The sequence below is a fragment of the Enhydra lutris genome, unplaced genomic scaffold (assembly GCF_002288905.1).
Source record: "Enhydra lutris kenyoni isolate GAN:26980312 unplaced genomic scaffold, ASM228890v2 scaffoldscaffold5, whole genome shotgun sequence".
Lineage (NCBI taxonomy): Eukaryota > Metazoa > Chordata > Mammalia > Carnivora > Mustelidae > Enhydra > Enhydra lutris.
The window spans coordinates 30,541,285-30,568,341 of record NW_019154089.1 but is presented as its reverse complement, the minus strand read 5'-3'; the positions used below and the strand labels follow the sequence as shown (position 1 = coordinate 30,568,341).

General features: G+C 47.7%; 2 protein-coding genes across 3 annotated transcripts in view; one reads left to right on the top strand and one right to left on the bottom strand.

Annotated features, from left to right (window-relative positions):
• The window catches only part of LOC111140821 (cytoplasmic FMR1 interacting protein 2), a 126,308-nt gene that overhangs the window by 62,984 nt on the left and 36,267 nt on the right, over positions 1-27,057 (top strand). For both annotated transcript variants that reach the window (XM_022493013.1, XM_022493012.1), the window contains 6 exons: positions 1,440-1,559; positions 7,109-7,308; positions 8,823-8,910; positions 24,027-24,170; positions 25,612-25,702; positions 26,772-26,902. In XM_022493013.1, the coding sequence (XP_022348721.1) occupies positions 1,440-1,559; positions 7,109-7,308; positions 8,823-8,910; positions 24,027-24,170; positions 25,612-25,702; positions 26,772-26,902 (774 nt within the window). The remainder of the gene's footprint in view (positions 1-1,439; positions 1,560-7,108; positions 7,309-8,822; positions 8,911-24,026; positions 24,171-25,611; positions 25,703-26,771; positions 26,903-27,057) is intronic.
• LOC111140822 (fibronectin type III domain containing 9) lies at positions 9,028-13,932 on the bottom strand. The gene is made up of 2 exons (XM_022493014.1): positions 13,629-13,932; positions 9,028-11,643 (listed from the first exon to the last, which is right to left on the bottom strand). Exons 1-2 carry the CDS (start codon positions 13,799-13,801, stop codon positions 10,920-10,922), a joined length of 897 nt encoding a protein of 298 aa, XP_022348722.1. The 5' UTR covers positions 13,802-13,932; the 3' UTR covers positions 9,028-10,919.

Below are 27,057 nucleotides of genomic sequence, written 5' to 3'. Positions count from 1 at the left end.
CCGTGACCGCCGTGCTCAGGATGTGGGCCACGGTGTTTGTGGGGCAGACCCAGGTGAAGGTCCACAGCCTAGAAGTACCCCAGGTGCAGAGGAAGGGGTTACCCTGGAAACCCTGGGCATTTTCATTGCCGTGAGAAATCAAAGAGAAGAGGAAAATAATGAGAGGGAAAAGCATATCTTCACCTCTGTCAGCAGCAGGAGCTCAGTGCTTTCCCTCTGGCCTCTCAGGAAATTACAGCCATCAGTTACGGTTGCAGCCAGAATTAGCCACAGAACATTAAATACTGAGGGCTTCAGGTGTGCACAAGGTGCCTGCTGGGGGTCTTAGTCAGTTGGTAGAAAATCTCCCAAAAGGGAAATAGAAAGAAAAAAAAAAGTAAAACAGTTCAGAATAAACCTTGGGCACCTAGTAAAGTGCAGTGCACACAGCGGGTACCGAGATGTTTACTGCTATTTGCACAGCATCTGGGATGATGCCCACATGTGTGTGCCCTGGTGGGAATTAGCAGAAGTTCCGTTTTCCATCCAGCCCTGCATTCTCATGCTTGTATACTCATCCCCATAAAGGCCAGCAGTAGGCCCTTATTGAGGGAGCTGCTACTCTCCGGTGATTGAGGTGGGGCACAGGACCATTGTGGGAAGGACCTCACGGCTAAATTTAGGATGTCAACATTGCATGGGGTGCCGGAGCTTGTCCTGAGCCTTTTCCAACAGTCTGGAGGCACCCTATTTTTCCTCAGCTTCTTATATTTCAAACTTACAGGAGTTGAAGGAAAAACACAATGAACATATATATATATACTCTACAGGCAGATTTGTGATCATTAATATTTTACCCAATTGGTTTACATGTTTTTTTCTTTCTCACGAATACAGTACAAACAATAAAATAGGAATAATCCTTGGACACCTAGCCAAGAGCAGTGTATGAATATGCATGTGTATGTGTCTAAAATATAGGTAAATAGTACATAAATATAAAAGTAGTATATAATATATATTATAAATATAACATATAATGAAATAGCATATAAATAGTAAATAAATACATAAGTAGTAAATAAATGTAGCATATAAAGATATAGTATATATAAATAATTTAAAAGAATACATATATATGTAACGTTAAATTATATTTATGTTTTAAATATATGAACTCTTTTTCTTAGCCATTTGAGAGTAAGTTGCAGATGTCATGACACTTTACCCATGAATAAATACCTCAGCATATATCTCCTAAGGATGAGGGCATTATCTCATAATCAAGATAGAATGATCATACTCAGGAAATTTAACAATACTGTTTTCTGCATAGAGTCCCCATTTGTCCCAGTACTGTTCTTTATGCTTTTAATCCAATTTCTTATGTTGCATTGCATTTAGTTGTCATGTGCCTATGAGAACCTTAAGTAACTTCTCTTTCTGTCACTTTCATGCAGCTTTTGGGTAGATCAATTGACTTGAACAGACTCATTACCCAGCGCATCTCTGCTGCCATGTATAAATCCTTGGACCAGGCCATCAGCCGCTTCGAGAGTGAGGACCTGACTTCCATCGTGGTAAGAGACTGGGGGCCCGTGGGAGTTCTGCTCTGGGATTCCTTAGACTTGAAGCCTAGTTGGAGGCGTTGCTAGCCTAGTACTGAGCTAGTTGAAGAGAAGCAGTTAGTCTCTTTCCCAACTGAATGGAATGGGGTTGGGGGAGGAGGAGACTTAAAAAGAATGAGAGTGATCTTACCCTCCTGATTGCCTTGAGATCTCTGACATGCCTAGCCCTGGGGCACAGTTGCTTGTCCTTTGGGTTTCTACAGAGCTGAGCCAGTGCAGGGAAGGTCCTGAGAAGCTAGGGAAGGTTGCACACAGGGTGGGCATTGTGGGTGTGCGGTGTAGAGTCAGAAGGGCTCTGTGCTGGGTTTACTGCTCTGCCGTTGCCATTTTGAAATCCTTAATTTTTTAACAAGGGTTTCCACGTTTCCAGTTTGCACTGGGATCTGGAAACCCTGTCGTTGATTCTGATGCACGAGCAAGGAGCAGGCTCCCTTCATTGAGATGCTCTCTGCGCATTCTTCCTCTACAAGAATTAGAAAAAACTTGATCAACCAGTCCGCATCAATAGAAGATTTTAATGTTTCAAAAGCAGATGAGTGGGAGGAATGAGAGAAACAGAAAATCACCATGAGAATGCCACAGTGACAATTGTGGGCAAAATCCAGCAATGGATGCTAAAATTAGTAGGTGGGACTTTAAAAAGCACATTTTATGGTTCCTCTTATTACGAGGTCCTTAGAGTAGTCATATGCATAGAGACAGAAAGTGCGATGGTGATTACCGGGGACAAGGGTATTAGTGTAAGGAGTTTTGGTTGAGGGAAATTAAGTTCTGGAGCTCAGTGGTGGTATGGTGGCACAGTCATGTGAGTGAACTGAATGCCACACAACTATACACTCAAAAATGGTGTCAGTGGTAAGTTTTCTGTTGCTTACATTGTAGATATAAAAATATAAATATTTTTTAAAATAAAAATATAAAATATAAATGGAATTTTTTATAAAAATAAAAATATAAATGTAAAACTGACCACAATTTTAAAAATTACTCAGAAATTTAAAAAACAAAAAAACAAACAAAAAAAGATGCCAGATTCTTGCATAGTCTCAAACGATCTCCTTCAAGATATTTATGAACTCCAAAAGGAAGATTAGTAATTTTACCGTGGGAACACCATCTTAACCAAGCATCAAAAGTCAACAACACTGGTGATAATCTATATTCATGTAACCCCTGCTGTATATTCTTCTGTGGTATTCTTGCTGAAAGGCATCTTCTCAATCTAATCATGAGAAAATATCAGGTAAACCCCAATTAAATGGCATTTAAAAAATGAACAGCACTCTTCAAAAGCACCCAGATCATAAAAAGACAAAGACTGAAAAATGTCAGTGATTGAAAAAAGTCTAAGAAGACATGACAACCAGAAGCAGTGTGGGATTCCAAATTGAATCATAGAACAAAAAAAGGGACCCTCATAGAGAATCTGGTGAAATCTGAGTAAGTTGTGTCATTTAGTTAATAGAAGGGGACCAATGTCACTTTCCGACTTTAAATAATTATGCCAAGGTTATGTAAGCTGTTAACATTGGGGAAATTGGGTCAAGGATATGCAGGAACTCTGCTTTTTCATTCACAGAAAAGTGAGTCTAAAATTATTTCAAAATTTTAAAAATTTTGTTTTTTAAATGGACAAAGTGGTTTTTTAAAAAAAAAAAAAAGTGTCTAGAGACTAGGGCTCTAGAGTCAAAAAGACCTGGGGTCCCAGTCCTGGACCTGCCACTTACTAGTCAGCAATTTTGGCCAATTAGTTAATTTCTACAGGCTCATTTCCCCATCTACACGATGGAGGAATATTAGAATCCATCATATAGTGTTTTTATAAGGATGACTCTTTTCCTTGCACTTAATAAATAACAGCTTCTGGAAAAAAAAAAAGTGACAAAAAGAAAGGGAAAAAAAAGATAGCATAGAAATTTGGGGCCACAATGAGACATTCTCAGGGTGAATTTTCAGCAGCGTTTCCTACAAGGACTTGCCCCCATCTACCCACCTAAGTCCGGGGTCAGTTACTTTAGGAGACTTCCATATAGCTCATGTTCTTCTGGGAGATCTATTTTAAGAAGTAGATTTTTCTTGAAAGGAAGGAAGGAATGGGTTTTTCTTTGTTGATGCCAGAATGTTAGCAGTGATCATCTCTAAGGGATGGGATTTTTTGTTTTCATCTTTGTTGTTTATCGGTATCTTCAAGCTGTCCAGTAATGAATGGGCATATCTCATGGAAAAACTGGTTTGGGGTGTGTGTGGGTGTCCACAGCCTCTTCCCATCCCTTGAAAGGCACTGAATGTTCTTTTAGCTGAGAACAAAATCAAAACAAGCAGTGAAAGCCGTTGTTTATCAGGTGAGGACATCAGCCCCCGGGGAGGAGCCACTCCCTGCGAAGACCAGGAAGAGGAGACCCCAGGGATGCTCTCTTCTGTGGGGTCGGGAGGTCCCTACTGGTCTTGGCTGAGAAGCTTCTGCCTTTTCTGAGAAACAGCCTGAGGAATCTGCTCCCTCAGCCCTTCCCTCCACCTTGGAAACTCCATCCTGAGTTGGGAAGGCAGCTTGATGAGGCCAAGCTGGGAGGGTGACAGAGATTTCTTCAGTCAGCCGTCCTCATCCTACGCAGTCAAGCAGATAGATTCCCGGAGAGATCCGATGCTGAATCTGAGGGCTGGCAGCTTGCAGGCTGTGTTTTGTTTCGGCTGCAGAGCACATGTGAAATTTTGAGCCAACATTTAACATTTGGAAGAATCTGAATAAAAGTGCAGAAGCTTTGGCAACCTCACACCAGCCTTTCCAGATGGCAGCAATCATCTAGAAATGACTAGACGATCTCGTCAGCCGGGCTGTGCTCTCTTGAGCCCCGCTGGCACACCTCATTCCTATGTAGGACCTTCATGCCCCGCGGCACCTGACTTCGAGACCCCTGTTCTTCTCGCCCGCCTGGGGCCACAGAGCTGGTCAGCAGTCCGGTGTGGCTGACACAGCTTTTCTGGTTCCCATCCAAGAGCTCTCTCCAGCCTTCACAGAAGTTGCCCCACTAGGTGTTTCATGTCCCCAGTTCTGCTTCTCTGTGTTGTCCCCAGTAAACCAGCTCTACTGCAGAAAACTGAGACCCTCTCAGAAGGCGGCTGAACCACTCATGAGGCCTTTTCAACCTTCTGCGCCAAGCTTGATGCCCTGAGCTCCACATCCCAGAGGCAAGTGCCCTCTTGTGATTTAAAGGCTGGAAGAACACCGGTGAGGCCAACACAAGGCTTGGATTACCTATCAGAATCCTCGATAGGATCACCTATCAGAAACTGTTGTGTGGCGAGAGAAGTGGACCCACGTTTCCAGCAGCCCCACATCAGCAGCGTTGAGAATTACCTCCTGCGGTCTCCCGTGTAAATGCTGACACGCATTTGTGAGACTTAAAATCACAGAACATTAGAATAGAAACTGTTGCCTAGTTCTTCATTGGCAGTTATCTTCCTGGTAATACGGCCCCTCAGTGTGCACGGGACTCCATACAGTCATTGACGTTTACTCCATTTTTTTTATATATTTCATTTTTTTACCCTTCCGAAGTGAATGGACACAAAGGGTTCGGCTCGGTAGGCCCCAAGAGACTGAAGCTGAGGGGTGGTGAATCTGTGTCTCTGCCCTTCATCGACTTCACGGTGCACAGGGTCTGGAGACTTGCTCTTCCAGCTGCCATTCCAGAACTGAAGTCTAGATTTTGACCTTCTTTTGAAAGACCATGAGCGCTGGCCTCACTGAGCCCATTCTGAGGAGGCAACAGCTCTGTGGATTTAAGTAGCAGCTCCACACTTGTCTGGCCAGACATTTTGCCACAGCCAGCAGCCCAGACCCCAGGAATCCCACCTGCCCCTGCCCATCTCCCTTCCCTGAGCTAGCTGGCTTCCACAGCCGTCGAAGTTTGCCAGCTTCCATCCACTTCTGCGCCCCCAGTTTAGAGCCATAGCATCTGACTTTGAGAAGGGCAAAGCTCCAAGGTTGGAAGTGTGTTCTGGGGCCTCCACCTGGCCACACTTGGGACCCCAGCCAGCATGGGGGTGCCTTGGGGCCGATGAGAACAAAACTGATTCCCTGGTGTGGGGCTGTGTCCTATAACCGACTGTAGGCACCTGAGCTCCTTATCCCAGCCACTGAAGCTGGCCCTGTGGCTGTCCCACCTCCTAGCCGCCCTCTGGTCCATTGCCCTTGCCAGTGTTCGTGGAGTTTTTTTAATTGTCAGACCATTTTTACTGTAATCATCATTACTTTCCCAAGGGCTTTCTTAGCAAATTGCTTCTTTATTCCAGGCAGCTCTGTCCGAGGGCCCCAAACACATGTGATTTGAAGGCAGAAAACCCGGGTTCACACACTAAACCGTGGTCTGTGTTCTCTGTGTGACTTTGGAGTTACTTCACCCTCTGAGCCTCATGTGTCCCCTCTATGAAACAGGAGCCGTCGTACCTGTCTCAAAGAGGGCTTGACCACAACAATGTGGGAGTGTCCTAGAGCCTCACAAAGAGGGACGGCTTCTCTCTGCACAAGACTGTGCTTTGATTCTTTTCCATAGCAGAATGACAGGGGACTAAAGCCAGCCCAGAGGGTTCCCCCTCCTTATACTTGCCAACGAATGCAGTGACCTGTTGTGTCTGCATATTGTCTGCTTTGCTCCCATTCTCTGCCTGAAGGCAGGGTTCCAAGCAGTCAGCCCACAGCTCACGTGGAACCTCGGCCCACGGCTTTTAGCTGCAACCTTTGCCAACTCGTAACCAACCCTGTGACCGGCAGACCCAGGAGGAACCCAAAGGAGGGGGCATTCTGCCTCCAGCTAGTTTTAAGGGTCCTGTAGTATACAGTGATTGAGGATATGGACTTCGGAGCCCAGCTTCCTGGATTTGGAATCAAGTGATTCAACTTCTCCAAGCCTCCGTTTCTCTAATGCGTTAAGGGGTTTCTTAAGCATTAAATGAGTTAAGACACATTAAGTGCCAAGGATACTGTTTGGTGTATATTAAATTGAACCACACAAAACTACTCCTATTCAATGGTATTTAACCTAAAAAAACAGTAATTTCATGTGGTCTGACCAAGTAGTAAGAACGTAACAGGTGATAACTCTTAAACGATAGCTTTCTGCACGGCAGACATACAGCCCCTGGTGACGGCCAGGCCCACCTTCCTTTTGTTTACTTGCAACGCTGAGAAGCAAGCTTTTTCCTCACCAGTGTGGAGACTGGAAGGCAAGCGGGCATGTCTCCACCCAAGGGGGTACAGACGGGAATCGTGCGTGGTCTGTGGCCCCCTTCCCAGGCCAGGCGTGCAGCTTTCCTGTGCACAGTCTGGGGATCCCTCCTCCGAAGAGGGGCATGTGGTCGCATGTGGTCTCCCGTCAGGCGTGGGGAGCTTGCCTGAGGGGCTCTCCCCCGTGGGAGAGGAAGCCGTGAGATGAAGCGGGCCGTGTGGGGAGCACGTAAGGTGTGTGTGTACACCCTCAGCAGCTGTGGGCTCTCTCCGGCAGGAGCTGGAGTGGCTGCTGGAGATCAACCGGCTCACGCACCGCCTGCTCTGTAAGCACATGACCCTGGACAGCTTCGACGCCATGTTCCGGGAGGCCAACCACAACGTGTCTGCCCCCTACGGCCGCATCACCCTCCACGTCTTCTGGGAGCTGAACTTCGACTTCCTCCCCAACTATTGCTACAACGGGTCCACCAACCGGTAAGGGAGTCCCTGTGCGCAGGGGGCCGGGGTGGGCTGGGGGACGGGGAAGCGGTCCCTTCCTGGAACAGGCGTCTCCGGGAGTCCCTGTGTCCACACAGTCTCTGTGCTGGGGGTGGGGAGGCCACAGGGAACAAGCCTGCCTCTGAGGGCCTTCAGGCAAGGAGGATGCAGGCAAAAAAAATGGGAAGAGTGAATTATGAGATGGAGGAAAGCCCCAGTCGTGAGAGAGAAAACACCGCCACCTGATCTGGCCTGGGAAGTGATGGGAACCCCAAGAGAGGCTTCCTCCTCTGACAAGTAGTGCTTGAGTAGAGATGTGAAGGGTAAGTAGGAGTAAATAAGGTGAAAAGACAGGAGAAGACTATTCCAGGCAAAGTTTCCAAGGAGCCGAGAGTGCATGGTGGGAATGGCGCCAGTGGAATGAGGCGGTGCCGCGGAAGTTAGTACAGCCCAGCCTAGGGGCAGGCATGGCGCCTTCTGAGCCAATGGTACTTCGATGATGATATCCACATACATGAATACGTTCATGCAAAGTAGGCACACACAGCCCTGTGTCAGGCACTGAGGGGAGGACATGACCTTATCCTCATAGAGGATTCCTCACAGAGGTTTAAATCCTACCGGAAGCGGAGAGACATGTTCACCCGCAGAACAAGTCCACGAGGTCCCACAAACGTGCATGTGTTTATAGGTCCTCTCGGTACCCTCAGGGCCTGTTCACGGCCAGGATTCAATAAGTCTGTGCTGAGTGAAGAGAAGGCGCTGGGAGGGAACCCATAGATGAGCCTGAGCCCACACACTTAGCAAGCCAGACTTGTGGTTCTGTAACAATTTGGGACTTTGAATCCTCTCAAGCAGAGGTCTGCAAGTGATCGCCCACAGGCCACATCTTGCTGCCAACTGTTTCTGTACAACCCAGGAGCAAAGAATGCTATTGACGTTTTTGAACAGTTGGGAAAAAGAATCCAAAGAATTATAGTTTGATGACAAGTGAAAAATCATTTGAAATTCATAAAGTTTGACTGGAACCCCGCCATCCTCATTCATCTATAGTCGTTTCTGGGCACTTCACGCTACGAGCCACACTTGAGTAATGGTGACAGAGACCATCTGGCTTGCAAAGCTGAGAACACTTCCTATCGGGGCCTTTCCAGAAAGAGTTTGTGGAACTCTGTTCTGAAGAAGCCAACTGGGGGTGGGGGGAGGGATCAGAGCCCCAGAGAAGGCCATTTCCAGGACCAGCCAGTGGTCCCTTTCTTGCCCGCTGTCCCTATGAGCAGCCATAGCCCAGAGGCTAGCCTGGGAGTCTGGACCACGGTTTTCCCACCTATGGGAAGGAGACAGCAGGTGAATGAATGGGAGTGTGTCATAAGAGTTTAGTCATTTTACAGACAGCCACCTAGAAACGCTGTGGTTGCATCTGGTCAGGAAGGGCTCTGGCTGGGTTGTGTCCCATGAAGAATGCTCTCAGGACCCAGTTAACTCCCACCCCCTCTCTTTTCCTCTACTAGTTTTGTTCGAACTGCCATTCCTTTTACCCAAGAACCGCAAAGAGATAAACCCGCCAATGTCCAGCCTTATTACCTCTATGGATCCAAGGTGAGTAGTCTTGCCTGTGTCCTCCTCCTAAGAAGACTAGTGAGCTTAAGCAAATACAAAAGTGTTCCCCAAATCAGAAAAAATAAAAAGGTACAGAGCTAGAGAGGCAGAACCAACTGTAAGTATACTCGTCTTTATTTGTGCACAGCTAGCAAGGCTGGGGGTAAAGCAGACTTGGCAGGGTGCTTGCTGGGTGAGAATTATTTGGGAGGATTTCACTGAGGTGAGCAGGGAAGTAGGTGTGTGGGGCTTCTTGTCTTCATCCTGTGTCCTCCTGTTACTCAGCTGATTCACTGCAGTGTGTTCGTATGATTCTGGGATTTTGTGTTCCAGAAAGGCAAGGGTTTTGCTGACAGGTAGCCATGGGGAAGGTGGAGTTCTGAAGGAAATCCCAAAAGGCTGGAGCTAGAGCTGGAAGACAGGTCTTCTCCCATCTCTCTGCTGCTTTGTTCACAATACACATCCTGACATTAACCAGGCCTCCCAAATGGTGCCCTGTTCTAGACTTTCAGTCCTTTGCCATTCATAAAGCAAACATTTATTAAGCGCCCACAATAAGCCAGACATTGGACTAGATTCTGCATGCTGGGGATGTATCAGAGATTAAAACAAACACCATCTCTACCCTCCTCGAATTTCTACACCCGTGGTAGGGACAGAGGGCAATGTTCACAGAGTCTCACCAACACTATGATAGATGTAGGAGATCTGTTTCTTATCCTGTGGGTTTGAAGGAGAAGAATGCCACTGCAAGAGTGAAACATGTCCGCGAAAACAACATTTTCCTTTGTGATGGAATACAAATGGCCACCTTTGACCCCATTTTCAAAAAGTAAGCCCAGATGGACCCAGAAGAACTGATCACATATAAGAAAAGGTACTCCTCTAGGTCAGGGAACCCTCGATTGGGAAGTGTGGTGAACCCATGTGCTGCCACCACTTAGGCCTACAGGCAGGCTTAGACATCTTGGGATGATGCTGGGACAGTGCATATGTCCTGTCGAGGACAGCCAGTCTGGTCAAGGCAGCTTTCTCTAAACAACGACACTTGGAACCAGCATTTTGGGTAGTTCATAGACATGTCATTGAATGACCCTGACTCACAAAGTAAGAACAACACCTTCCTTTCCAAAGCTCTTTCAAACCTTGTGATTATAACAAGGAGAAAGACACATTTATGTTGATGCTTATGTGTCTTTAATACTTTCTGTTCTCCAATCTCTTTTTTTGTCGAAGCTAAGAGAGCAGACCTTAAGCTCAGAGTCTTTAGTAGGCCATAGAATCTAAGTCAAGCTTAATGTTATTTTGTTTCCATTGTATTTATTCTTATGCCTCTTCTATTTATAGCAGGAGGTACTGGTTTTTCATTTATGGAGTCATATAAGTCTTTTAAAATCCAGTTTAGATTTTAAAAATGAGTTGATTTAAAGAAAAATGTTGTTAATAATAGTAAAGATAGCCCGTGTTTTAAACAAAATGGAGATGGGGTACGAGGAGGTATATGATAGCCTGAAAGCTGGAAAATACTGTAGAGCAAGGCTTCCCAATCTTTCCAAAATCATCCCCCCAACAGCAGAGGGGACAGGACGTCCACCTCCGCTGACTGAGAACATACCCCCAAAGAGCCCATCTTCAACTCAAAAGTTTCCTCAAAGTACTGTGTTTTATCAAGTAATGCAAATTTTGCTTTCTGTGCCATAATATATTCATGTTTGTTTAAGCGTTAAAATGCTGTTTTCCATTCCTAACGGGGGTCCCCTAAACGGACGCTCCTGAGAGATGCCATGTTCTCCTTTGGCATACTCTGGGGGTATATGCTTTCCAGCTTGAGAAGCTTTGTCATAGGGCATTCGTCCAACCCACATGACCCACAGGAGCACTGACCCTGGACAGCTTCGACAAGAACGTTGAGGGGAGGCGGAAGGGTGGTCTAGGAACACATGTTTACCAAAGATCTACTGTATGGAGGGCTTTAAGCTACAGGATGCAGGCCGCCTCCTCCCTAACCCTCACTCCCTAAAATGAGGCAGCATGGCAGCATGATCGCCCCCACCACCCTGCAGTAAGGCTCCCACGTCGGGGACATCCTGATTGGCGGCATCCTCATCAGCCCCGTCTTCCTGGTTGGCTTCCCCTTCGGCTTCTGGTTCTGCTTCTGCTCCGGAGTTCTTGCGCGGCATTTCCACCAGGGGGAGGCCCTGCAGGTCTTCCTCTCTCTGCCCAAGGGCGGGGGCCTCCTCTGGCCATCTCACCAACCCATTGGCTTCCTCCATGTGGCCAGCTCTGTAAGACCATCGAGGCTCATGGCAACGGATGCACCAGAACTGAAGGCAGATGAAAGCTAAGACGGCTGTGAAGCAGGCCAGCAGAATGGCCATCAACACCCACAGGGAGATCTGGGGGTCCACCAGCGAGCTCCCAGCTGCCAGCGGACTCTTATCCAGGGTATGGAACATGGTGCAGTAGTGCCTATAGGGGAAGGCAGCCTTCTTGCAGCTGATGCAGAGGAAGTAGAGAGTGGAAGGGGCGAGGTGTTCCAGCACCACGGAGCTGATGGTTCGAGGCACCTTCTCCTCGTGGTGGAAGCTGTAGCGAAGATAGCCGGAGAAGATGCTGTTCCAGTTGGGCCTATACATAATATGGTAATAGTCCTCCAGGCAGGGCTCCGAGGATGACCAGGAAATGATGGCTCCTGTGTGAGAAACGTTCCCAACCTCGATGTTCATCCTGATTCTAGAACCAGAATCAAAGTGAAAAATTACATCCCCTTATTGAGGCACTTAGGTACGATATTCATAACCACCATACGTTGAGCATTCATGATGGGAACTAAGATTGCCCCTGTTTCACAAAGAAATGGGGATCAGGAGGTTACGTTACTCAGCGAAGGTGTAGCTAAGAAATAAGAGATCGGAAGTTCACATTGGGGCTGTCTCATGTCAAAGCCCTGGCCTGCCGGCCTGAAAAAGAGGCACCCACATCCCCCAGCCTTATCCTCCCCTGATTCAGGTCCTTTAGATGCAACATAGTTTCCAACCCTTTAAAAAACGAAGAAAGGCAATAAAAGAAATCGGACAACACGATTAACGTGCCCTTGTTAGTCACCATGGCTCCGCAGCCTCCAAGTCAAACCATTCTATCACCTACAGTATCCCTTCTAGACCTTCTGCTTCTGCCTCCAGTGCTGTGAGCTCAGTCATCTAGAACATTCTGCCCACTGCTATTTTAGCCTCTCAATTCTGTTGCCCATGAGAGAGGAGATTTGCGTCATCACTCCTTGCCAGCTGATTTCTCCCCAAAGCCTCTGCTCATGTTTTGTTTTTTTGTTTGTTCAAGGCCGGAGGTCCCCAGGAAATTTGTTGTATAGGTCAAGGCAGTCAGCTCCTAAGACTAGCATAAATGCTGCTGTTTCTTACCTCTGGTCCTGTAAGTGTTAACAATGATAGTCATCACCAACAGTTAGTGAGTGATTGCTAGGTCACATCTAGTATGTGTCTTGCTTGATGCTCACATACTGTAATAAATTTCCCTTAATCTTCGTCACACCCTCTGAGCATTTCCAGAGTCAAGGTTGCTGGGTTTAGTTACAGATCGTCATTGCAAATTGGGTGCTGGTACTAATACCCAGTTGCTGTTTTTCCACAAATCAAATGAGCCCTCTTCAGATTATCAGCCCTTCTGCTTTGGTAAGAGAGCACCATCTTCAAGCTTTTTAGTTTCTCTTAAATACTATCTCTTTGAGAAAGAGAGTGTCCCCTCCACTGAATTTCCCCTGATCGAAAATTCAGGGGCAGCCATATTCCTTCAGCCTGTGTGTGCTCACGTACAGTCTCCACCAGCCCTGTTCTCTCCCCTTCCCCTTCCTGTCTTACGTGAAAGTGAAATGCAGAAGCCTGTGGTTTAGATCTTAATGACCTAGTAAAAACCCATCAACCAGATTTTAACCTGAATTGGATGTGAAGCCAAACTGATTTCCATGACAAGCTGCGCTCTCACCTCCCTGCCTCCCTCCAACCTTTTATTTCCGTGCCCGCCTGTTTACCTAGAGGAGGTGGGTTGCAGAAAAGCACAGCACTGAGTGATTTTTCAATCCTCGTTTTTCTTCTCTAAGGATGACAGTGAGCTGAAATGCTCAGGAAGGGAAAGAGTTCCCTTCTGTTTGGTTGGAAATTTCTTCCCAGAAACATGGGTAATGAAAAGGACAAGACAGGTGTGCTCAGATCCCTCCCGGGAAGGTCATTGCGAAGGAGACTGTTTGCGCTCTCTTCATCAGTCTCCCTTCTTGTGACCTCTCCCGTCCTCTCCGCCCCACACATCCTTGTAAACACACTTCTGACCACAACGAAAAGAGCTTAATTCATTGCTTATAATACAGAGGCAATGGCCTTTGTAAACCCCTTCCATCAGGGGTGATCAGGAATCCCGTGTTTTGTCATGAATCTTTTCTCCTGTTTGCTTCGCATCTGCTGCTGGCTGTCTTTGCAGACTGAGTTCTCCACAGCAGACATTTTTAAGAGCTTTCTGGCAAGACACTGTAGCAGCATCTTCAGCTTTGGGGACCAGATGAGTCTCCCTTATTTGCTTTTCCTTTTCTGCTTCTGTTTCTAAATTCCCCCTATTTTTAGCTGCTCGTATTGCCATCGCCTGGCCCTATGCCAGGCAGAGTGTGAAAGGAAAAACCATTTCCATTTCCAAGAAGAGCCATTTATGTCCCTTACCTGATGCTCGCGGTGGATCTGGTTAGAACGCAGCCTGCAGAGGCAGGGACAGAGTGGACCAAAGCTGAAGGGATGGAGCCTTCTCCCCTCCTCTGCTCTGGGCTCTCCTTGATGCCTCTCTCGCCACTGTCTGAGTAATCCCACTGTCGCCCCCAAACGCTCACATTATTCATTTCTTCAGATCAGCATCATTCACCATGGCAACCAGCAGGCATCTGTACGCACGATGCTTTCAGGGACCAGTCTGGAAAGGCTTTTGCCCACTGAGCGGAGCTCTCATTCCTTTGGCCAAAAAAAAAGAAAAAAAAAAAAAGGCAAACAGTCTCCTGCAAACTGATCCTCAGAATGGTACTAATTCTTCCAGGACTGCCAAATTTCCTCTTTGATTGCCTGGTGATCGTTTTTTGCCCCATCTAGACCCTCTTTGGAGAATGGCTCAATGTAAAGACGCCCATCTCAGTTATCCAACAATTAAAATAGTAATTTTATCCCAAGCCCTCCCAACCTGACCCTCCCTCTATATCACCTTCTTTCTTCATTCTTGTCTCCTGTGGCATTCTCCAATTATATGTATGACCCTGGTCAAGAGTCTTTTATTCTCTGGACCTCGGTTCCATCCTCTGTAAAGCTCTGGGTTTGGGCTCGAGGGGGATGGCAGAGGGAAAGCAGGAGCACTACCCCTGCCCAGTCCAGAACCCTTGTCGGGCGTGCTGAACCATCCCAGCACTGGCACTGGGTTGATATGAGTGTCCCATCCAAAATTCTGGTCTACCCAGAACCCCAGAGTGTGACCTTATTTGGAAATAGGGTCTTTATCAATTGAATGAGGTAAAGATCTTGAAATGATATCATCCTAGATTTAAGGGGAGCCCTAAATCCAATGACTGGTGTCTTTATAAGAGAAAGGAGAAGGAGGTTTCCACGCAGAGGGACACAAAGGGAAGAAGCCATGTAGACACAGAGGCAGAGGTTGGGATAATGCTGTTGTAACTAAGGGGCGCCAGCAGCACCTGGAGCTGGAAAATGAAAAGAAGGGGTCTGCCCCGGGGTCTTCAGAGGGGGCGTGGCCCTGCCAGCACCTGGAGCTGAGGCTTCGGCCTCCAGAACTGTGAGATGCTATGGTGTTAAGACACCATGTTTGTGGTAATTTGTTACAACGGCTTGGGGAAACTACTACAGCCCTCCCCTCCTTCCAGTTGGGCTCAGAAACAAGCATCCCAAGAAACTGCCTACCAGCCAGTCACCTGGGGTAGACCCCGGAAATGGAAACTGCTTACTATTCCTGGATTGGATGGTCCTCCAAGTTCCTCTTCTTTGAAGAATCCTGACTCTGCTTCCATTTCCCATAAAGGTGTGCCTGCCTCTGAGATTCCATCCCTTCCTGGTCCCCTCAGCCTTGAAAGAATTTGTTGCCATCACTATTGGGACAATCACAGAGCATGTCAGAAATACAGAGAGAATAAAGTTCTGTTATCTTCCTCTGCCAAGTTTGTGGAAATTTGTCATAGCAGCTCCAGCCAGATTTAGACCTGAATTATTTTACACAAATTATGTGCTTTTAAAAGTCAGGGGTTTTTTTTGTTTTTTTTTTTCCTCTTCTTGGTTCTTAGCCAAAATATCCAAGTGAACCCATGAAAGTCTCCTTGTGATTCACAGGAGTGATAATCAAAAAGTTAAGAAAAGTTTCCTGGGGAGCTGCAGACCCTCCCCTGGCCAAGGGTCTCTGTGAGGCCTGGCGTCTTGGGATGTGCCTTGATTAGACACTTGCTCTGCGGCTTCCCTGTGGCATTAGGTCCTCCCGGGGGCCTGTCTAAACTCTGTTGTAATGTGTGCTAATGGCAGCTCCCTGCAGAACATCAAAGTGTCCTCACCACAGAAAGGTCAGTGTGGAAGTTTGCAGGTGCCTTTTGAAAAGGTTATTTTGAGGGAAATAAAAATACCAGACTTAGGAGGCCTATAGAGTGACGAGACAGAGCTCAAACCTTTGCCACAGAAAATGGAGATTTATTTTTAAATCTGGATTTAAAATGGCTCCTGGATGCCATTTTTAACACTAAGCTCTTCATTTGAGAAGTTGAGACACGGAGAATGGGAGTGAGGCCTAGAAACCTGTTTCCCAGATCCTGAGAGAAGGGTGGCATTCCTCAGGCCATATGACTGACTAGTGGCAAAGCCAGGGGTAGACACCAGGTCCCCGACTCGCAGTCCTGGGTGCGTCCTGCCCCTTTGGGCCATCGCTGTCCACCAGCAGCAGAGGAGCCAGGGCAGCCCTCAGGGTGTGAGATAAATCTTCCGGGGCACTTGCCTCAGGAGATCACATCCCAGCCAGACTCCCTCTCTCTCCCCCTTCACGGAGGACCCTCCCGTAGTGTGTCCAAGTTGTAGCCTCGTGGGCAGAGCCTGGGAGGGCCCTGACTGACTCACAGCTCTAGTAAATTACTGCCAGAGATCAGCCCTACAGGTGTCCCCGTGCCCTTCCTGGAGCTGGCAGCAAAGGGATGATGCGAGGGCATTCCTGGGCCGATCCCAAAGCTGAACGGCACCCAGGAGAAGGTGGTTGTTCAGAGTGCAGGCCCTAAAACCCCAAGGCTGGTTGCAAATCCTGCCTATGTAGACTTGGCAGATCCCCTCACTTTTCTATACCTTGGTTAACTCTTCTGTAAGATGGGAATATCAAGAATCCCTGTGTTAAGTGTTGGGCCACGAGATGAGCCTCTCCCCATATGTGCTGGGCCTAGGAACAGCTGTTACTCTTCAGGAGACCAGCTTGTGGGCCAGAGCCATTTCCTGAGTTGACTGTAGCTTCATCCAGGAGTTGTCAAGGGCAACTACGTGATGCTTCCCTCCTTTTTTTTTTTGCTTTCATAAAACAGTTTTATTATTTAGAAAAAAAAATGCTCGTTGTATATAAATTAAAGAATACAGAAAGCCCAAAGACAGCAGTCAAACCTGTACAACAAAGTGAGAACATTCTGGTACATCTTACCTGGGCTTTGTCACTTTACCCAGAAAACAACTCTTTGAGGTAGGCGTCTTTCTTTTTTTTTTTTTTTAAGATTTTATTTATTTATTTGACAGAGAGAGAGAGACAGTGAGAGAGGGAAGACAAGCCGAGGGAGTGGGAGAGGGAGAAGCAGGTTTTCTGCAGAGCAGGGAGCCTGATGCAGGGCTTGATCCCAGGACTCCAGGATCATGGCCTGAGCCGAAGGCAGATGCTTAACAACTTAGCCACCCAGGCGTCCCTGAGGTAGGCTTCTTATCACCATTATGCAAAGGGAGAAAATGAGGCTCCCAGCGGTTCATTACCTCGACCATCATCACAAAGTGAGGTTTGGCAGATCCATGCCACCTTCTGGTCTGTGGTCCTTAGAGCCAGAGCTCCTGGCCAGCCTCCCTCACACGCTGCTCTTCTCCACTGCCATTCTTCCGTCAACGGCTGTCAACAGGAACACTCACCCTCACTCAGCTTCTCTGGAGAAATAGAGACAGGACTTCACAGTTTAGTGGATTCCAGAATGATGAGAGCAGACAAGGAGCTAAAAGACCTCAGAGAGAACGTCCAACCACCTGAACGCAGCCAGCAGAAGCAGGGACACCATCGAATACACCTGGAGAAATGCATTCTGCGACTGTTTCTGCTCCCTGCTCTGGAGCCCGGAGTCCACGTACCCCTGACCAAGAGCTCTGTCACTTAGGGTGAGGGGTGATCCTCAATGTCAAAAAACCTTTCACAACTGGTCCAGGAATGGAAACTAGTATATGAGCCTAAGTTTTAAACATATACTTCTCTAAGTAAACTGAATTATATAGAGTCTATCAAAATACCGCCTTCCAGGTGACATAGAGTGTCACACAAGGCAGCCCTTAAATGATACCAATAATTTCCCAACACTTTTCAGTCTTTAGAAATTGTTGGTGTGACCTTGTGTTTGGCGTGATCGTCACCGGTTAAGTGATCCCTTCCCCTCCACCCCCCGTCTAAGCCATGATTTGACCTCCGGGAAATTCATCCCATTCTTGGAGTGCTTTCTCCATGAAGTCATGGTCCTAGGACCTAGTGCCCAGTGCTTTGCTGCAGACAACTGAGTACATCCCTTCTGCGTCCATGTCTTGCCACCGGCACTTCCCACCATTGCCTGCCCCAGGGAGTCTGCATCAGCCCCACTGACAAGACCACCAGCCCCACCACTGGCTCTGCTATGCGCCGCACCCCCTCCCACCCTCATGTCTGCATGGCACCACTCCCCAGCTACACAGCATCATTGATCCACCAGTCCAGAAGGCTTTTATTTTGGCACTTGGCATGCATGGCAAAACAGCATTTTGTGTTTTTCTTCCCTTAGATTCTGCCTCTGCTAAATGGGGGTGATTGTACCTTGCCTTACCTGGTGTAGGAGGCTGGTAATGCCCCCAAAGATATCAGGTCCTAATCCTGTAACCTGGAAATACTACTTTATTTGAAATAGGGGCTTTGTCGACGTGAATGAAGGACCGTGAGATGGGAAGATTAATAACCTAATTAGCAGGTTGGGTCCTTAATGCTATCAGGGAGGCAGAGGGAGGTCACCCACGTACTGAGGAGGAGCCCACCTCTCAGGAGATCGGAGGGAGGTGGCCAAACCCAGGCACCAGGCACTGGAAGAGGCAAGGGATGGGTTCTCCCCTTTCAGCCACTGGAGGGGGTGTGGCCCTGCTGACCTTGATCTTAGCTCAGTCATACTGATTTTGGCCTATGGCTTCCAGAACTATGAGAGAATGTATTTCTGCTGTTTTACCAGATTTGTGGTCATTTGTTAATAGCTGCCACAGAAAACAATACACCTGGGTGTGATGAAGGAATTATTCACAAGCCAAGACGCATTATACACTTGTGTACAGGTACAGGTCATTTAAAAAGCCGATGACATCGGTTTCTTCCAAAACTTAGAATCTCTAAGTTTCATAGCCTTGGCATGACACTGCCAAGCAGACCTCCAGCTCCTGTTCTCCATCTTTATTCATGAGACAAGAAAGGGAGGAGCATCAACCCTTGAGGTCTCTAGAGTAGTTCCCTTGGATTTTTTAACCTCTGAGCTGAGAAGCGCAAGAAGGAACCCAGATATTGGAGACCCAGCCTGTGGCTCACTACATATCAAGAAGGGACAGACAGAAACACCAGCAAGCCGTCCTGATGCACTTGAACCTGTAACTCAGGGTGTATCAGTCCTTCAGCCCATCTTAGCCGCTGGGGTCTCCCAACAAGGACGGTCTTGCAGTTTTACTCGTCTCTCAGTCTCCTTGCCCTGTGGATTTCAGAGAGCTGAGCTGCAGCCTGAATTCAGCGTGGATTGGGGGGCCGTGTTTGCGTCCCCGGGCTGCTAGGATTCGGATTACTCATGGAACATTAGAGAAATTGTGACTAATGTAGGAAATTAGAAACAGTTTTAACTCCTCTTGGGATCTCAGGAAACAGGGATTGGGATTCCAGAAAGCAGAGATGCAAGCTGCTCGCAGATTCAGTTTGCCGAGTACACAGTCCTCACCATCCGGAGGGGCTGGCCGCGCTTACTGTCAGTGAGAGGTGGAGGCCTTGGGACTTAAAAGCCCCTATACGACACTTACAAATGACAAAACTGGTAACTTTCATGTGATATATATATTACCACAGGTGTGTTTTTTTAAAATCCATATCATAATATATCACAGGGCCCAGGATCTGCCAGATCAAACTCACCTCATCGTCTCTCCTTAAAAGACTGTCCTGCCTTTTAAAAAAATAACAAAATAAAAATGCACATCGATGTCACGTTTTAAAAATAACAGTTCTAGTATCTGAATCAGAATTATTTCTTGAGATCTCACAAAGTTAGCTCTTTTGTGCAGTATGGATTCCAACAAGCTTGATTTGAAGCGAGACATCCTAACTAGGGGGCATGATGAGTTTGTAAGGCAGGCTGGTGGGTTGTTACCTGAGTCAGCAAAATTGCTTCAGTGTTAAGAGATGTGTCGCAAGTTTCCAATGTCTCAAGTCCTGTTGCCTTCCTGTTTTTCTCTGCCAAACCTCAGAAAATGGCCAGGCTCCCATATTCCCACATTTTCTCAATAGGGCCCAGCCTCCTCCTGAGCCAGCAGGTCAGACGGGTGCCCTACGGGGGTGTGTGTGGGGTGTGTGTGTGTGTGTGTGTGTGTGCATGCACTTTGCAGCATGTGTGTGTGCTTTCTCTTGCATGGCTCGGGGGTTTTGGGGCTGGGGGGGTCCGGTGAGCTTATTCACTTAGGGGGACTTGGATTCTGCTCATTTCGTGCTGATCCTTCCTGAGCATGGGCCATCGATGGAGGCCTAAATTTCTGGTCTCAACCAGAATCCAAGCCTGAGGTCAGCTTCTCTACAAGAGGCCTCTTCTGTGCCCTGAGCAGGTCTGTAAGAGGAATTCTTTACACCCCTGTGTCGTAAAATGATCCCAAAATTATTCTCCTTCTCGGCCCAAACTAGGGAAGCTGCCGAACAGGTTCCATCTACCAGAATATGTTTCTATTTGTACTTGCCACACGTGTTAAGGGAGACTTGGTCCTGGAAGCTCCTTGGGTGGGAGTGAGGATTAGGACTGCTAAGGACGGGCACCGGGGAAGCCAGCCCCACAGCGGGGAACTCTGACGGGGGAGCAACACATCTATCCAGCCCTGAGTGCAGGCCGGTGTCCCTTCTAGCAACAGCTTCTCAGCCTCCCTGAGACCCTGGCAGCCGTGAGAGCCTCTGCCCAACACAGTCTGTGCTTGGATACCTCCCGCTTTTAGAGTGTTGTCAGTATGGAGCTAATCCACATCTCTGTTGTCCCATCATCTAGTCCCAGCCCTTATGACCTCTGCCCCATCCCCACGGGGGATATACCATGTGTTGTGTAAAATCGTACCCCAGGTATGCACTCCCCTCTCCACGTTCAGGGGATTGTGACTGTAGCTAACGCTGCTGGGGGCCATGTGACCAGGAATCTGTATGTTCTTCATCTTCACTTACCAAATTATCAGACGAAGGCATATTAACGGCAGTACTTGGCATGAGTGGGCCCAGTGTGTCAGGCACCATGCGTAGGGTAAAGTTTCCATGTGTTCTCTCATCTAAACTTCCAACACCCAGGGGTGCCTGGGTGACTCTGCCGGTTATGCAGATGACCCTTGAGCTCTGCTCAGGTCTTGATCTCAGGGTCGTGAATTCAGGCCCCTCCTGGGGCTCCACGCCGGACATGGAGCCTACTTAAAAAATAATAATAAATAAAAATAAGCTTTCAACAACCCCACTGGAGTTCAAATTAGTATCTTTACTTAGGGGAAACCACGGCTTAGACAGTTGAAGTAATTTGCTCAAAATCATCTAACTAGTAAATTTGTGGACCTAGGATTCAAACTCAGGTATACCCACCCTAGAGTCGATCCTTTAGAATCAGACAAAGCAAGACAAAAAAGAGAATCCGGAAAAAAAAAAAAAAAAGGAGTAGTTGATTATTTTTGTGCCCTTCAGGGGTATCCATTGGAAAGCTCCCTGCTGCTCAGAAATCCCTTTCGTAAGATATTTGAGAAGGGATGAAGGAGAAATGCTCTGAGCAGAGGTCCAGAGGGCCTGGTGCATGTGGGAGGATGAGAAGATGGTTCTAGAAGTCAGTGAGCTCTGGCACGTGCCCTTAGCACAGCCGAGTTGTCATTCCCTTGTTCCTGGGCGGGCTTGAGCTGCAGCCCTTTTCAGGAGGAAATTCAAATCATGGTTTTGGTTTTTTTTAATCTTTGAAATGTTGGGAAGTAAATTAGGCTATGGTATGGTCCAGTGGGTTTTATTCAGTTTACTTCTACACTGAGTTAGAATCATATACAGGAAGTTGCACAGTCTTAATGATTTGAGGCTGATCTAACAAGACTCTCATAGACTGGGTAACTTCCACAACATTTATTTATTGCCTAGAGGCTGGGAAGTCTGAGACCATGCATTAGCAGATCAGGTGTCTGGCACAGACCCACTTGACAGTCTGCACATGCCTTCTCACTGGATCCCGCGTGATGGAGAGCAGAAGGAGAACAAGCCCTTGCTTGTTTTCTTACAGGGCACTAATCCCATTCACGAGGCCGCCAACCTCAAGGCTTAATTACCTCCCAAAGGTCCCACTCTTAATCCCATCACAGCAGGGGTTAGGATTTCAACACATGAATTTTGAGGGGATCCAACCATTCAGTCCCTAACGTACACAGTCATAAGTGCACATACAGTTTCATGAGTTTTGACAAGGGTATACATCTGTGTAGACAGCAACTCCCACACCAGGTGGGGCATTTCCATCCCCTAGACAATTCTCTCCTGCCCCTTTCTCCTCGGTCTCCTTCCCCAACCAGAAGTCGGCCGTGGTGTTTGCTGTATACTCCTCATCCCTAGTGCTGGAAACAGGAAAAGACAGAACAGGGCTTTGATAATAGGGACAGAGCTAGGATGGACTCAGTTACGAGAATGAGCGTTTCACCACAAGGTGTCCCAGCCCTGTTTGCTGCGTGACCTCTTACAGAGACACTGAAATGGTTTATTTTCATACACAGAAAGTGCCCAGCCTGGTTCCATGATTGGCTGAATCAAACTCAACGACTCATTCATATATTTCCGGGGTTTGTTGAACATGGACTATGGTGAACTTCGTGCATTTCAATCCGTTGTATTTCCCTCCCTACATAAACCTTCCCTGTCTCACAACATTTAGAAATCTCTAGTAACTACGGTGAAGATATCCTCCCCCAGGTTCAAGTAGAATTCACTATGATGGTACCTCAGTGTCAAGTGCAGAATTCTGCCCCTTCTCGTGCCCAAGCCTTACCAGATGTAGGCATTCCCTTACCAAACGAGCTATTATTCAACCTGCTGGATGCAGGGGTGTTCTGATTCCTCACGAGTTCTTATTATTAGTGGGTCCTCGAATTGTATTCTTCATGCATCCTTGTTATTAGAGAGTACTATGAATGTGATGCTTATGTTGTAAAGTTTAGAATTCATATATAGTAGAACAGACTTACTACAAAGCCTAGACTGAACATGATTACATTTTCCTTCAATAGCTCCAAAGGGAATTGAGACTCTTATGTCCTCCAAAAGCATCATCACAGTTTGTATTTAATTCATATAGAATTTCTAATAGCCAACTAATAGAAAATTTCCCACTAATAAAACATCAGATGTGGTCTTTACATATTTGCATGCTCCACGTATAAGATTTTTACAATTCTAGGTAGGAAACTACACTCAGAACTAAGCTTTGAAGTGACGCCTTATCTAAAAAATGGAATATGCTTTCTAATAGAATTCAGCCTCCAAAGTCCACTATTATATATAGAGGTGAAGAATGTGGGCTTTGGAATCAGACCTCTCTGGATTCAAGTCAGAGTTCAATTACCTAAGGACTGTGACCTTGAACAAGCTCTTTACAACATTTAGAAATGTTCATCTGTGAAATGGGGCTAAGAGGCGTCTGTGTGCATGTGTGTGTTGTGAGGATTGAACGAGAACGCACATGGAGGGCTTCACAAAGCCTGACATGAGGTGGTTCGTAAGTAGCAGCATTTCAAAAATCAAGTCAACTGTAAGTCACCCACTGAGCGAGACCAACTCGGGGCCCTATATTTTAGTCACATATTCCCAGACAGAAAAATCTTAAACAAATTCCATGAATTCGGTGAAGGTGTGTCATGGAATCTAGAGGACAATGGAGGTGGCCAGTCAGTGGCCAGGGCCCTGGGCCCCCAAAGCCACTCTGCCTTGGTCTCTTTCACATCCCAGCTACATGATACATTTCATTGGACTACTTCTTGAAAAGTTATGAAACCCCTGATTTAATCAAACACCCACATCTCATAGAAGGCTTGGAAGAGCGTTGGTGATTCGCAGGTACTCGGCACAGGTCTCCTGACTCCCAGTCCTGTATGGTCCCGGGACCCCACCCCGTTACAAATGGAGACAAGGAAAAGTAGAAGGAGACAGTGCTGAGTCAGCTACTGAGTTTCCACACGGTTCTTCCAGTCAGTTTCTGGTACCAAAGATGTCTCTAGAAAGACAGAATCATCTGTTTTACCTCCACCCTGTGCCTCAATTTGTCAGAGTCCTGGTTTGTGGGGGGCAGGGGTGCTTGTAAAAAAGATACTTGCCTGGAGACCCGTCCTCCTCTTCTGCTGGGGACCACTCTTCACGGAGTGGCCTTCACGCCACCCTGTGGTTAGGGACCACACCTCTCTCCATGACCATCTTCTTGCAAACATAATCGTGGGGGTCCCCAGTGAGAGATCGCAGATGATGTCAGGTTTTCGTCCCTTTTAGCAGCCAAAAATCTCCCTCCAGGACTCATGCCAGCATTCACTTACTTCCCAGCCTCTTACTTTGCGGCAACCTCTGTCTTCCAGCCTCTCAACATTGCCTACAGCCACATCTACAGCTCGTACAGGAACTTTGTGGGCCCCCCTCACTTCAAGACCATCTGCAGACTCCTGGGTTACCAGGGCATCGCGGTGGTCATGGAGGAACTCCTGAAGATCGTCAAAAGCCTGGTAAGGAAAGGCCCTCTCCATGAGGCCTGGGACATGCCTTCAGCTCTGTCCATAGGAATCAGCCTGGGAATCCTGTGTCCTTATCCCTGGGTTCCTCTTACCTAGCACTCTGTGACACTTCTGCGTACCTTCAGACCTTGTGGCTTTGCCTCTCCTTTTCTGACCCAGAGCTCACTCATTGTGCTTGATAGCTGAACTCAGCAATCCTGATTTGGACCTTTAGGGCCTGATTTGGACCTTTAGGGCCAGTATACTGCTTATACTGTCCTTCTATGTAGTGTTTTCTAATTTGAGCATGACAAATCCATGACACACGTGCCACCATTTCCCCCCAACCCATGCTCATGGCAGACATCTCTAATCCATCACCATGCCTCTCTCTCTTGGGATCTCTTGCTAAACACTTGCAGTTCTGCACTGGCCTCAAGAGAGTTCTATGTCCGCCCCAAATATGATCATCAGAACCTTCATTTAGTTCCCTATGACACTCTGGATTTTCCCGAAATTTGGAGATGACGAAACAGAAGTAAACAAAGTGATGAATAACCATGCTGGAAGTGGGAAGGAGCATTCACCTGCTAATTCCAGCCCTCTGGGGACAGCTGTGTAGAGCCATGAGTTGTTACAGATTGTGGAGCTAAAGCCACAGTAAAGCCCGAAAACGTAACGGATTAAAGGTGTCTGCCTTGCACAAACCTATGGATTGTCTGTGTTTAAATTACCTAACGTACCTCAGGCTCCACAGTTCCCTGGCCCATGACATTTTAGATCTTAGTCTGGATCCTATGTAAGCACCTCGATGCCCAGGAAAGACCCTGTGCCTAGAAATTGCCCTTCTGGAAGTCTCTATGTCTAAGGGACTGAGACAGCTATCTCTTCTGTCTCATAAGGGCCCATTTTTCTGTATAAAGGAGGATGGGGCTGTGCCCCAGCTTTAGGAGGGAACCTCTTCCCCCCTCCCAAGGAGCAGTGCCTTCCTGTCTTATGCAGCTCAGGCTGCTAGAACAGAATACCACAGACTGGGTGGCTTCACCAACAACTACTGATTTTTCACAGTGCTGGAAGCTGGCTTTCCAAGATCAAGGTGTCAGCATCGGGGTAGGTCTCTAGTGCAGACCCTCCTCCTGGTGTACAGATGCCTGCCTTCTCACCGTGTCCTCCCCTCTCTCTAATCTCTTCTCACAAGGGTGCAAATTCCATCATGAGGCTCCATTCCCATGACTTAATTACCTCCCAAAGGCTCAGTCTCCACATGCCGCCCCACTGGGGGTTGGGGTTTCAGTATATGAATTTGGGGAGGGGGACACAAACATTCTGTCCTTAGCCTTGGCCCACAGGCCGCAGCAGAACCCCGTACACCCCAGTAGCCTGCGTTCAGTCCAGAGATGCACCTGTACAGGAACAGTGGTTACTCACGCACGTGGCCCTCTTCTCTTGTCAGCTCCAAGGAACCATTCTCCAGTATGTGAAAACACTGATCGAGGTGATGCCCAAGATTTGCCGCTTGCCCCGGCACGAGTATGGCTCCCCAGGTGGGTGAGGGGCTCCAGGGGAAGAGGGTAGTGACAGGGAAATCCTGCAGGCCCATCCCACGTTGGGGGGAGGAGAGGGGGCCTGGCCCTCTCCCAGGGAATGTTCACCTCTCTAACATGCAGACAAGTTGGGTCCGCCCGGGGTTTGCGTCCTGCCCCTGTCACTAGCTAGATAGCCTTGACCTACTTCTGGGCAATAGTACCACCTTCCCCAATGAGGTAAATGATGTGTCTGGACTCACCTCATGGGACTGCTGCGAGGCTGGAGAGGAGAGCAGTCTGCTTGTTAAGGTCTTTCCTAACTCAGCACCTCTAGGGTCCCTTTTCCGTTTGCCCACTTGTGGGAGGCAGGTGTTGCCGGTGGTGGCACAAGTGACATTTCCAAGGTGCATCAGGAAACAGATTTTGCCACTCTGCCTCTGAGCAGAGGCATCATTCTTTCCTTCCTTAAGAATGAATGGCACAGGGACTGAAACTGGGGCCTGGGGGATAAGGAAAGATTGAGGCTGTGAGTTTGGCACCTGGTGTTTTTTTCCTAAAAACCAAGCTGTCTGGTGCTGAGTGGGTGTGATTCAGAAGAGAAAAGGTCTTGCACTCGAAAGCTCTGGTTTTTCAATTCCAGCTGCCCCACTTACTAGCTGTGTGACTGTGGGCATGCCACCTACCCTCTCTGAGCCTCATCTGAAAATGAATAAAAGTGCCCAGTTCATGGTATTCTTGTGAGTATTAAATGAGAGGTTGTAGAAAAGTGCTTAGCACAATACCTAACATTTATAAATAAACGTTCATTCATGCCATTATCAGGATCATTAACAGTGTTTGGAGGGACTGGGAGAGATCTAGGGATGCTTTATTTGTGCATGCCCCAAAAAAGATTTGAGCCAGCCTCCTGAGCTTTCTTTAGTCCTGAGTCCTGAAAGAAATCTCACCCCTGGCCCAGATACGGAGAGGCATGGGTTTGGTTTTCCACTTTCCCACTCAGGCCTGGGACTGCTGCTCAGTCAGCACTTCCCATAATCCTGGCGGAGCAGGGACAGTTTCCCGCTAACCAGCTGCCTTCGTCCCCCAGGGATCCTGGAGTTCTTCCACCACCAGCTGAAGGACATAATTGAGTACGCAGAGCTCAAGACAGACGTGTTCCAGAGCCTGAGGGAGGTGGGCAATGCCATCCTCTTCTGCCTGCTCATAGAGCAAGCTCTGGTGAGTCCTGAGCCCAAAGGCAGTGGGGAACCCCACCCCAGCCAGATACTTGAGGCCCCTCTAGCGCACCCTGCCCGGGAGGCCTGTGGCATAGACTCGTGCTCTTCCCGTGCCGGGCACACCCGACATCTTGGTTCTGCCTTTACACAGCTCTG

What these genes read in the sequence shown, in the direction of transcription:
- LOC111140822 (XM_022493014.1), bottom strand. Translation starts at nt 13,801, where the DNA reads ATGAATAATGTGAGCGTTTGGGGGCGACAGTGGGATTACTCAGACAGT. An exon ending in AGATCCACCGCGAGCATCAG is followed by an intron (nt 11,644 to 13,628) that starts GTAAGGGACATA and finishes TTCTGGTTCTAG; the next exon opens with AATCAGGATGAACATCGAGG.